The sequence below is a fragment of the Chlorocebus sabaeus genome, chromosome 24 (genome assembly GCF_047675955.1).
Source record: "Chlorocebus sabaeus isolate Y175 chromosome 24, mChlSab1.0.hap1, whole genome shotgun sequence".
In the NCBI taxonomy this organism is placed as follows: Eukaryota; Metazoa; Chordata; class Mammalia; order Primates; family Cercopithecidae; genus Chlorocebus; species Chlorocebus sabaeus.
The window spans coordinates 2829919-2843222 of NC_132927.1; the positions used below are offsets into that span (position 1 = coordinate 2829919).

The 13304-nt window shown below is 35.3% G+C and overlaps 1 protein-coding gene across 4 annotated transcripts in view; it reads right to left on the minus strand.

Annotated features, from left to right (window-relative positions):
• Nucleotides 1-11682, minus strand: part of NOVA1 (NOVA alternative splicing regulator 1) — a 149962-nt gene extending 138280 nt beyond the window's left edge. For 2 of the 4 annotated variants that reach the window (XM_007986361.3, XM_007986364.3), the window contains exons 1-2: nt 11519-11682; nt 9637-9780 (exon numbers count right to left, since the gene is read on the minus strand). In XM_007986361.3, the coding sequence (XP_007984552.1) occupies nt 9637-9780; nt 11519-11654 (280 nt within the window). In that variant the 5' untranslated portion in view covers nt 11655-11682. Of the gene's footprint in view, nt 1-2626; nt 2707-4398; nt 4509-9636; nt 9781-11518 lie in introns of those variants that run through there. The other 2 variants (XM_037985752.2, XM_037985748.2) reach the window with 1 other exon arrangement.
• Between the last annotated feature and the right edge of the window lie 1622 nt (nt 11683-13304).

The window sequence follows — 13304 nt, forward strand, 5'->3', positions numbered from 1 at the left end:
CTGTACCTAGCCAATACCTACCGTAACACTCCTATGCATTTCTCGTTCATTTAAATTTCTTAAATCATTACTAAAGTAAACTAGAAGTGTAATGAAAAACTAAAGATGGACTGCCTTCTATATCCACCGTATTGGTATTACATGAGCACTTCACAGAAGAAATCTCAAACTATTCATTCAGTCATTCATTCATACATTCATGTAAATTTCCAGTGCCACCTATGGTTAAACAATTGGGCTGTATGTTAAACACACAGCAGGCAAGAAGGATGCCATAAACTCCCCCACATCAGTGGACCTTAATCCAGTTACTCAATTGATGTGAGTAAAGACTATCACAAAAATTTTTTTGTTTTAATTTAGCACTGTAGAAGGAAAAGTCTTCAAAATCACACTAAGTACTTTTATGATTATATTAGAAAGTAGTCCTTAAGCCTATAACACAATGAAAATAGTATCAGAATTCTAATTAACTAAGTAGATCAACTTAATGAAATGAACAGCTAAGAAAGAGAAAACAGTGATGTTTTCAAATTAATAATTACTGGACAATACAACTACATTTCTACTTACGTTGCCTTACAATTAGCCTCATACTTATTTTTTAATCATGACATTTTATATATTAAACCAAATGTTATGAATACTCACCTAAATACGCTATATTTAAGGGTGTTACTATAAAAGTCATAAAAACATTGAAAATATATATATTATTAATTCTTGAAAACAAAATTTAACTTAGAGAGCCTACTTTTTAAATGAAAGCCAATACTCTAATCAAAAATTAAAATTTAGAAGTATAGCTAAGGAATGGTGAAAGGAAGAAAAAAAAGAGTACAAATGAAGAAAAATAACAATGCTGCAGAAATCTAATCACCTTAAAAACACTGCCACTTTCAAACAGTATAATTAAGGGATGAGAGAAAATGACCAGGCTACATGTTCCAGGAAATATAACCTATGATATCCTAAATTTCTAAAAGAAATTTGCTAATGACCAAAGAGCACCTTGCCTATGTTCCTTCAGTGTAGCACATGAACTAAAATAATAATAATAATGGCAAAATAACCACGAGGCCATCGTGACAGTTTAAAATATATATATATATATATATTCATTTTAAGACTAGGAGAGAGAGGAGGTAAGGACTTATTTCCTCAGAGTCACATCCAAAAGGGAGGGGGAAAAAAAGTAGAACAAAACAAGAGAATGAAGTACCTACTACAATTGCACCACAAATTCAGAAAACACATTTCAAAGCTACAGGACAATTACTGGCATTAGAGAAACCGTACGTAAATCACTTAATATCTTGGTACCTTGGTTTTCTCAACTGTTAAATCAAAGTTTTAGAAGAGATCATCTGAACTTCATCACTTTGATCTATTTGCACAACTCTATGATTTTCCAAATCCTTTAAATAAAAAGTCTCTCAGCTATTCCTAAGTGTTGTGCTAAATCTTTAACAGAGATGCTACAATATAAAAAAAAAAAATTAAAACAAAAATCTAAGGAGAAAATAGCAAAACAAAAATCTGAGGAGAAAATAGCAAAGCAAAACTTCTCAGGGTAAAGCAAAGTATGCCTATACTCCTTGAATGGAGAAAAGATACACTGTAATAATTCTAAGTAATGATTACCAAATTGCTGCCTACACCAGGGTTTATAGGAAGCATCTGATAAATATGCAAAATAATTAACAAGAGAAAGCTTCCAGGCCTACTTCACACTAAAGAATGAAACCAAGTTTAAAAAAAAATTACTTTCACCACTTTTTAAAGAAATCATCATATATTAGTTGTAGAAAAATAAAAACACAGGTTATCCAAAGAATAATTAAGGACTAAGTATGTGAATGAGCTCTCCCAGTAAGAGCTTACTTGCCTCCAACACTAACCACTTTAAAACCAGGTATTTCAAGAATTAATATGACCAAAATTAAAAAGCTACAGTTCTTCTAAAATATTCAGCAACATAAAAAGAAAACAAAACCATGTTTTTGTTTTTGTTTTTAAATAGCAGGTACCCCATTACCTACTATTCTGTGTTACTGAAATGCACTACTATTGGTTCTATTCTGCCCTTCCCCCCAGATTAGATCTTAAAATACAGTCTCATCTCAGTCCAGTCTATTTTCTACAGCAGCAAATTACTAACAATTTAAATGAAGACAATCTTCTTTAATATCAGATTGATTTTTTTAGACCTAAGTAAACTGGGAGTGAGCATTTATTGTATCCTAGAAGAAATGCAAGATTTGAAATCCTATTTAATTAACAAACTTCTCTGAAAACTTACACTGTGAGTAAAATTATGGAGCCATGAGAGTATAACTATTCTCAAACATCTTTAAAATGAACTGAAAATTTCTTCCACAGAACTTTGAAAAGTATGCTCAGTTTCACAAGGAAGGTAAAAAAACACTACCATCTAAAATTTTTAAATTACTGAGTTTGCAATACAGTTTATCAGAAATTAGAAATATATTGAACATCATTATGACATAAACAAGTCTTGAAACAAAAAATAAAAATATAACATCAATTTTCAGTATAACCTATTGAATAAAATTCATTGAAAAATTGACAAAAATGTTTTATTTTCCAGACCAAATAATCTTACCTTAATCATTTTGCTGTTAAAAACCTCAAGACATTAATTTCATTTTTCATCTGTTCCTGCCAACAATGCTATGACAGGCCCTGCAGGAAGCAGCAAAATATCAGTGATGGAGTGCAGATAGTAGGTGTTTTCATGATCAAGATTTGTCATAGAAAAGGATATCCATACAGTGGTGTGAAACTTGGAAAATACTGAAAACATCTCAAAAAGTTTATCAGTGTAAATAATTCTCTTTTTTACTTGTAGTCTTAAAATGTTTATTCTTATTCAATGTCTTATTAAACAAAAAGTTAAAAATTATAGTAAAAGTATATATGTGAAATTTTAAAGTATTTTTATATTGATAAGAATTGATTAAAAATAGTTAATCAGGTCAAAAATGAAAAACTTTGATTAGAGAATAAAATAATTTATGTTTTAAAGTACTGAAATGAATCTCTTGACATCTAGATAGCATAGCTTTAATCTTATTTCTTTTAACTACTATAATTACCATCTATTCATAATTAAAGTAAAACTTATTTTCTTTTCAAGTAGTATCTTCAGTATCAATCAGTTATTACCAATACTGGTAAATACTCCTTCAGGAAAAATACATAGTTTCCAAAAATGTTAGAAAAAAAATCTGTGAAAACTCCAAAACTTAATTACTCTTTGGTAAATAACAAATTATATTCAGTGGATACCAAAAAAATCAGATTAGTAAAGTTAGTAGAAAAGTCAAAGCTGTAAAACTGTTTTACAAAGACTTCAAATGGTTTTTACATTCCAAATTATTTTGAGATAATACTGATTTTGCCAGATTTCATTTAAATGTATTTTTACCTTTGAATATATTGCCTATTTAACGGCTGATTAACGAACAGGACTGTGATATCTATATTCACTGGGAATACTATTAGAACACACAAGAAACTTACATATGTCATAGATGCATACTCAAAGTCAATACTTCAAACAGATTGAAAAGTTAAAAACAACAGAAATAAATGACAGACCAATTTTTTGAGATTTTGACTAAATTTTAATTTACTTGTAATTAAATGTGGGAAATATTTCAATAGGACTCATTAAGTTCAAAATCTTAAAAATAGTTTTAATATGCTACACCTGTCCTGTTTGTTGGAACACTTCAAACTACTCTGCAAAGTTTACTTGCCAAAGCCATCAATATTCTAAAAAGATACAACTTAAATATTACATTTTTTTAACTTCTTATAAAAAATAAATGGTAATCTGAGATAATATTTTTTAAAAAACTACCAAGTACTTCCACTTATTTCCACTCACTCATGTTTTAAATATGTACTGGTGGAATCGTGAAATGTAAATGCTTCTCACTTAAGGTTATTTTCTTTTTATTTCTATACCTAAAGACCCTATCCTTGTTTTATGTACATTCTATCAGACTCATGAAAAATCAATTCAGTTGAAAATATTTCCATATTAAAGATATGGGAAAGCTGATGCCATACCTTTAAATAAGATGAGGAAAATGGAAACTTCATCAACCCAAGTATCAGAAAGTATTGAAAACCACTACTTCATTCCTTGCGTGTTGCGTCTTATACCATGACACTTCAGTCTCTAAGGGTCAGGATAATTAAGCTCCATAGCAGCTGCAGTGCAACGTGAGATTATACACTGTTGCAGCTCCCACCAGTCCAGTCCAATTACCTGTAGTATTCCAGTACTGAACAAGTGACAACTAACCTCTTCTCTCTAGTCACTTGCTCCCACTGGTCTACTGATAAATGTTAAAACAAACTAACCTCTTTTTGGAAAAGACTGCAAAGCTGAATGCACCTGCTGCAGGCTGCAATGATGAGTCCCAGAGAGATGTTTGTCAGTCAGATCTCTGCAGATGTTGTTTAACTTTATGCTAAAGCTGTATCCAAAGATGGAAATGAGATGGCAATCAAGCACAAATCTCCCACCTTCATCCCCCCAGTTTTATTTTGAAAAGCAGCACTTATTCATAAAAGTTGTGTTTTAAAATACAGTTCCACTAAACTGGACACAACTAAGACTCTATAGTTAAAAGTTCTATGGTAAAAAATGTTTATTAGGCGCTGAAATTTAGTAACAAGTGGCATAATATGTAGTCAATAAATGTAATTTGTATCATTTAATAATATTTTTTAAAAATTAATTGTCTGAAGCCAGAGCAAAAAAACCCCAAATAATACAACTATAAAATACATAAGTTTTTAATTGATGGTTGTCGGTCAGGTTTTTAGTAATATCACATACTCCTTAGCATTTTCAAGACACAGATAATTTTTCCTCTTGCTGTATGAAACATCTTCAATACATAAGTATTGAACTATATCACCAATTGTGTTCACTATGTTTAAACTATTCCTGAAATCCTTTGGGGAAGCATTTGCAAGACAATGTTGTTAGATACATTTCATTACAATGACACAAATTTTAAATGAGCTATTTTTCCAAAGTCCAGAAAGCATCAAAAAGCAAATTTCAAAGCGACATTGTGTATATGATTCATGAAAACACCAACACTATAAATTAATGATGTCTTATAACTTACTATATCAATATCAAAATGATACAAAAAGGAATCAAATAAAATGTACAGCTAAAATTTTTAGTGCTAATTTATCTTTCTAAAAACCCCACAAAACATTTGCATATACAAGATAAGAATAAAATTGTATCTTTTGGAAACTGTAATGTTAATATAGATTGTGCTATGCCAGTAATGTTCCTTCCTATGTTAAGATTTTCGTATTGCTTAAAGTAAGAAAATAAAGTATTAAAAATTAAACCAAAATACAGCAAATTTTCAGATACTAATGTTTAAGTAAAGGATTATGTTTCTCCTTCAACTTTAGATATAGAGATAAAACATAAAAGTAACCCTAACAATAGGTAGTGTGTCAAATAAACATTACAACTTTAAGATTCAAGGAAAAACACTTTAGCAACTCTTTGAAGATACTAAAATCAAAGGTATGACCTAGTGTAATGATAACTATCCTATTAAACCCACCCAACAATGTTGCAAATTACACTGTTTTATTTTCTCTACTTGTTATAGTTCTATTTATCACTAATTTTGCCTTAACATATATACCAATAAATGTCCAATATTCTTTGCATCTAAGATCAAAGTACAGACTGCAACTTTTAGAAGCTGTAAGAGATTCACATTCATATGTACTACCAATATCATAACACTCTTCCTTCAATGATGTAAACAGAAATAATGTTTTAAATTCATTATCTCCTCTGATTTGCAAAAAATTATCATAATTATACAATTCTAGTTCTAAAGTTTAATTTGGCCATTATATTTTCCCCTTTTAAAAATAAAAGCAATGTTGGGTCTTTCCTTCCCTATAAAAAATTTCACTTACATTCTGCTTTTTTATGATTTAAAAAAACGTATAATGGTTTGTGTTTTTTTTAAAAAGCACCACCCAATTTCAACAGTAAGAAAAATTGAAATATAATGAATGTACAAATAATAAGTTCAAATTTTAAATTAGGAACCATAAAATGAAATATTTTTTATTAAATGTGATCTTAGTTTTATAACCACAAATACAAAAACAGTGTAAAATAGACACAGATTCCAACACCATAATGAAGGATTCTGTTTGACTGATGTAATGAATATCATATAATAGAATAAAAATAAGTATACTATGATATGTTCTAAAATCTAAGGAATATAAGAAAATATTTATTGCATACATCCGTTATCATTTCCAACCAATAATGCACTCAGTAAGTTTTTCGGATTACCTACCTGAACCATCCATTAAATAATTTCTACAGATAAAAATCAGTATGTTTATTAACAAAACCCAAACATATCCTTATGCCAAATAAAAGAATAAACATAAACTATCATCATTCTGAAAAGGAATACAATAATATATTCCTCAAACCAAGAAAGCTGTTTTTTTACTACAAAGTAACTTGCTATAAACTAATTATAAAAAGATATATAAGTAAATCAAATTGGCTTGCTCTAATCATGTAAGAAAAAAAGGTATATTCCTAAACCACCAGAATTAAGTCAGTACTCTGTAAGATTTGATTTTGAAATAGATAAATGGATTATGTAGTACAGCAAAAATGATCTACTTGCAGATCATTTTATCTGATTGCAGTAATTGAAGAATACATTTTACAATTCCTCATCACACAATTTTCTCGTTTGTTATTTAATACATGACATTGAAAAACACAACGCAATATCCAGCTGTACAAATTGTCAAACTAATGTACAAAAATGTTTTCTTCATTTCAACCATAATTTTAAAAATTACTCATAAAGGCAGGGTTGCTTAAGATATTTTCTAATGAAATAAGAAAAACAAATAAGCATACAAGGAAATTATATTGGCTATAATTTTTTAAAGCACCTATCGTTTGAGTTAAAATGTATTAAAATGTCCCCAAAGTGTGTCTGTATTCGGTGTTATACATCCTGAAGAAAGTTTTCGAAAACACACTAGTATTTTAACTAAACCTTACAAACACAATTACATTGTTTAAAAACTTGGGTAATTTGAGAAAATCCATTAGGTTATACAACTAAAGTAGACTTTTCCCCAAATATGCTCTCTTACCAAATAAGAAACAGAAAAGGGCTTCATGAAATAAACACTAGGCATATTTATTCTAGTAGATTACGACAGTCATAAATATACATATATATAGCTTTAAGAACTTCATATATGTATGAAAGACACAAAAATGGGATTCCAAATGATTTCATTAATCCTATAAGAAATTCTTTATAACTTGGTGATAAGATCACAGTTTAGTTCATCTGAGATGTGCAAGGTAAGTGTCCCTTACATACATCTGAGTAAGAGAAATTGAAAAGAGCTCAGAGGCTATGTTGAAGAATACCGGGATCTTAAATTATTCTGCAGACTTATGGTCAAGTGTGAAGAGAAAGACTATTAAAATTAAAGTCTATCTGAAGCAAAGAGATTATCTGTCCAAACAGGTAATAATCTGGTTAAAATTGTATTTTAATACAAACTGTTCAGAATTCTTTAAGCTTCTTATAAACTACAAGGCTTTATTTTATCCTTAAAATTGATCCCACACTGTGTGATTGGTTTCCACCTGTTACCGGCAAAGTATAGCCTTCTTTTATCCGACATTTCAACTCACATTTGATCAGGTTACGTCACTACACACTCGAAATTTTATTCAACGCATTCCAGCTTTCCATTTTTTTCCAACAGATATTCTTGCTCTATACAAATAACATGCCTCAGAACTATAAATAAAATATTCAATTTCAATGTAATAAGCAAAAAATGTACAACTAAGTAGACTAAAAACAAAAGATCTAATTCTCAGTGCACCCTTTCTAACCCACTGAAAATAAACTATATTCAAATTAAAAGGCATTTAATTTACTATTTGGAATATCCTTGATAAACACTAATTTTCTGTAACATCCCTGCACATCTGATACCACCTCATGTATAATGCAAAAAAGCTATTTCATTTTCATCTATTGACAGTGAATTTAATTTTCCATTGCACCTCTTTTCCTAGAACTATCACATTATTAATTCTGCAATCAAGCTCTTTTGAGTGCTTTTATTTGTACTAAGGGTTTTCACAATCCCATATTGATTTTTTTTATCATAATATACCTTTTAAATATATGAATGGGAATATGTTAGCAAACTTTCTTAACGCATAAGGGAAGTTTCAGAGACAAGGACAGCCATCTGCAAAACTACACTCATAGGAAACAAACTTTAGAGGAACATCGTGTCTAATATATTACATTTTAGTTTAATAAGTTTAATGTTTACAAAAAATACTACATTAAATTTATAAAACTGAATGAGAGTTTCAACCATTCTAAAACCTTCTTATCCAGTATAATGGTCTGTTTCTAACACCAAGTGATTGGCTATGAAAAAGAAGTCCTCCAAATGTTCTGCTTACATTCATGCCAGATGTCTTTGCTGTATTAAAGAACTCTTACTGAATTAGATCACTGAAAGCAAATCAGCTTTTCTTTTCCACCAGGAAGAAAAAAAATTAAAGCAGTATTGGTTCCCTCAGCACTGAATTAACGTTTCTGATAGCCATAAAGATAAAATAACCTTTAAAAAAAAATCGCAGAAAGCTAGATTTAAATAAAAGCAAATCAGCTGATAATGTTTTATCTAGGAAATGTACTACTCAATTACAGAGACTTTTCTCTTAAACCTAAAATACATACAGTGATTAGCAAAATATAAAAAAGAAAAAGAAAAAGATGGACATGCAGAACTATTTAACACTTAAGAAGGCATACTTGAAAGTTAAAATCAAAAAATTTATACCACCTAGGAAACTTCCCATATTCCAGTAGGTTACTGTACTACACTGTCAACATATTTAATCAAATTTAGCTCTTAAGTTAACATGAATTCTGAAGCATTATTTTACTTCTTGTATAACAGTATAAATTTCCTTATATCAATTGCATTAAAACTGAAATATTTAAAAAATCTGAAGAGGCAACATTTGTCCTCTTTACTTCACTCTAAGGCCAACAAACAAAGCAATGAAGCAGAAAGAGGTACATAATGGATTCAGAAGTAAATGGTCCATTCTTTAAGAAGCCTCCCTACCCCCCTCTTCGGAATTCACTCTAAGCTAATTGTCATTACAATGATGTCTGAAAACTTCAGAAGAACCCTATTTCCTGATGCCAGATGTCCAGGTTTCTATCTTGAAATTTTTGAATTTTTTTGCTAATAAGAATTATTCAGAAATACCCGAATCATCTTGCAACTGGTCTAATCACATACACAGTACAACAATTATAGGAAAAAGGCATAATCAACAATAGAAATAATCTGAAAATTTTTCCACAACATACTCCAATAAAGCAATATCTAAATAAAGTCTCCAGTATTGTTTAAAAATTCTTTCAAGACAGCATACAACACATGTAGATCTTTCCTTCCTGTGGGGAGCTCATCAAACAATCTCTTCACCATTGCACCTACCTGGGTAAAAATCTTTGGACTTAGACAGCTTGATGGTGGCTCCAGTTTCTTTTTGCAACTGAACAATTGTCTGTCCTCCCTTCCCAATTATAGATCCAGCAGCATAACTAGGTATGAGAACCTTTAGAAAATACTGGCCGTCTTCTGAAAAATGCAAAGAAATATACTCGGTTAACACAGTATTTCAAACTTTGTATCCCCTCTCCACCCTCAAGAGAGAAAAACAGCAACTAAAGCACTGGGTATATAACTGTAGGAAATACGAAGTTAAACATGTTTTGAGAATGAAAATAAGCCAATTACACTGAAAAACAAATATGTACAAAATGTTTCCCATTTTATAGGATTTATACTTTCAAAGCTTGGAATTAAAATATAAACATATTCTATTATTTTGCAGCACTGTAAAGACTGGTGACTAAATTCCAGTTGTTACTCCAAACATGGAAATCTTCCAATTCTATCTGTGGCAAAATGAAATGAACTGACCCTTTAACAAAACTTCAGAGATTTATAAGATGACGAACCTTCACTTAACATATTGAAAAAGAAGAAAAGCCCAGGACTGTAAATAGTGATGAGCTGTATTTATTTGTCATTAACAGACACATAAGGACTACAATTAGCCATTGCCTATATCCTACTTAAAGTCCGCAAAACAACCATTCTCCTACCAAATAATCCACTCAAACTGTGGGGTGTATTCCAAGTCTTCAATAACTGCCAGAAAATAACTCAGTGTGGTGGACTGGCAAATCTAACTAATCCTAGTGCATTTCTTTAGCAGTTCTTAGTCTACTGTGAGCTCCTTTAAGCTCATTAATTAAAGGACCTTAAGAAGAATTTTGCCAATACTAAAAAGCTTAGGAGTCATTTATATTAAATACTATTAAAAGTGACAAAACAGATAATGTTCCTTTCCCAAAATAATCACAACTTTTAAAACGGAGAGGGAGTCGAAGAACCAGGAAAAATAAAATGAAATGTTTTCGAAAATAAAGCCAACTCCACAAACTTTAATTTCCATCAACTTGATCACGTCTTATACAGGAGACACCCCGGTAAATCCAGCTTTCTTAATGTGAATGAATGTTCCAAATGTTGCGGTGTGCCACTCAAAAGACCCCCATCCGTCTACAATGCATATGCTGGAGATAAATTCACCTCTGCTTCGATGCATTGGGTGCATTGTTAAGATGACTCCAGTGTAAATGAAGAAGCGATATCGGTCCCGTTAAAACTCATCTTCCAAGGAAGCGCAGTATGTTAACTAACAAGTCACCGTTCCAGACACCCCCAACCTCGTATGCACCCCCCTGAAGACAAATCAATGAAATATTTGCACCGACAATCTAAGTGCGGTAAGGGCATGCACTCATCAAGATTTTGCATACTACTTGTGGCCCAAAGCAAGAGGATGGAGAGAGGAAAAACTCTCCGGCGCCCCAATCATTCGCAATCCGCTACCCAAGTGCCATTTATTTATTTATTTTATCAGACTGTTAAACGCAGCGCGCATCTTCGGGCGGCCATCACCTCACTCCGGGGTCATCCTCCTCCTCCTCCTGAATGGACCGTCTTGCCCAGGTCTAGGATATTTACATGGTCAACCTCTGGACCGATTAAATGGAAAGATAGGTCTATTCCGAAAAACTGGTCGCCATTTTGATGAATGATAAACACAGAAATGGAAATGTGTAGGGGACAGCTAGGAGCGGGGCAGGTGCAGGGGAGGGGGCGCGGGGCAGGGGCGCAGGAGTCGCCGGGTTCGGGCTGGAGGTGTCCGGGCCGCGGGAGGGAGGGAGGGAGGACGGCGAGAGGGAGGGAGGCAGGGGCGGGCGGCGGGGGATGGGGCCAGCGGGGAGGTGGAAGCGATACCCACCGCCCGTATTGGTCCTCTTGGTGCTGCCGGCTTCAGGGGGGGCTTCCAGCGGCCTTTTCCGCGAGTCCGGCGGGTCCAGGTCTATGGGAACCCCAGTGTGGGTCCCGTTCTGCTGGATGGGAGCTGCCGCCATCATGTTTGCAGTTCCTGCCGCTGCTACCGGGAGAAGGTTCTCCCTTTTGTTTTGGCTTTTTCTTTTCTTTTTCTTTTTTTCTTTTTCCTTTTTTTTTTCTTTTTTTTTCTTTTTTTTTTTTTTTTTTTTTTTTTGCGTTTGGGGTTTCTTAAGGTTTTTTTTTTTTAATCGGATCAATATAAATCTCTTTAAGAAAAAAAGCAATGTTGCTGGTTTGTTCTCACTGGGGAGGGGGCAGGGCTGAGGAGCAGCTGCAGTGCAGTGTCAGAAAGGAGACAGGGGAATGGAGGGGGTGTGAGAGACGGAGGGTGAAAGAAGAAGAAGAAAGGAGAGAGGGGGAGAGAGTGGAGAAGGGAGAGGGGCGAGTGAATGAGCGGGAGGAGGGGACCGGGGAGGACGGGCAGAGGGAGTGGGAGAGCGCGAGGGCTGGCGGGGCGCGGGGAGAAGCCGAGGAGGAGGGGAGAGTGAGGGAAAGAGTGAATGAGCAGGAGGAGGGGAAGGAGGTGGATGTCGAGAAAGGAGCGAGCGGCAGAGGAGGGCAGGAGCCGGGAAGGAGCGCGGCGGTCCCCGCGCCGCGCTAGCGCTGCGCTCGCTCCCGCTGCTGGTGCTGCCGCCGCCGCCGCTGCCAGAGCGGTTCTGCCGTTGCCTGGGCTGCTCGGCGCTGCTGCTGCTGCCGCCCGGTCTCGCTCATTATTTCTCCCGCTTGTTGGGGGGGGCTGGCGGGGAGGGAGGGGGGTGGCTGTGAGGGGAGGGTAGAGAGGGGTTGAGTTCGTAGACTCCCACACACTTCGCGCTCGGGTCCCTGCTTCTCAGCAGCGCCGCCGCCTCCCAGCGCCAGTGCTTCAGCCGACGGGGCACCTGGGGGGTGAGGGGGAACACCGCGGGCGGGGGTGAGGGAGTGTGTGTGCGCGGGCGTGTGCGCGCACGAGGGGAGCGCGTGCGCGGTGAGGGCGCGCGCCGGCCGTTGGGGCGGGAGCGGGGGCCGGGGCGCTCCTGTGGGAAGGTAGGGGTGAAAGGTCGCCGGTCCCCGGCAACACGGCTCAGGCAAACGTAAGCGGCTTGTCGCAGAAACCAAGGGGTCCACGAAACGCGCTAGGCTAGAAGGCGGGAAGGAGAGATTACTGACAGCCGTGCCAGCCAATAAAATGGAAATGTGAGCAAGGTTCCTCGGGCCCCTTCCCAATCAGGAAGCCTGGGTGATGAGGGGCTGTGAAGGGGCGGGGTGGGATCTTGGTCCAGCTGGTACTGGAGCGGCGATAATTTTGGCTGGTCTAAGAAGGGCATTCGAGTGACCGTTGACAACGGGTGGGACAGCGTCAGAGCTGGAGTGAGAGCCAGCACTGTATGCTTCCAGGACTTCTAGCTAGGTGCATTAGTTTTTATTTTTAAGAGTTGGGTGAAAGACATTAATTAGTTAGCATCTCACTCATCGGCGATTTTCTACGGGATGGTTTCATCCAAAGAGGATTTCATAATCGCACTGTGTGGCACCATTAGGGGACTTAGAGTGTCACTCGCCGCCATAAATCCTTTGGGGAACAAGCCAGGATATAAATAAATAAAGCTAGGTGTGGGTCTTCCCTTCAAAAGGCTCTGGTAGGCAGACTAAAGACAGGCAACAGCTGAGTGTGCACACAGAAATACGAGTGTCGG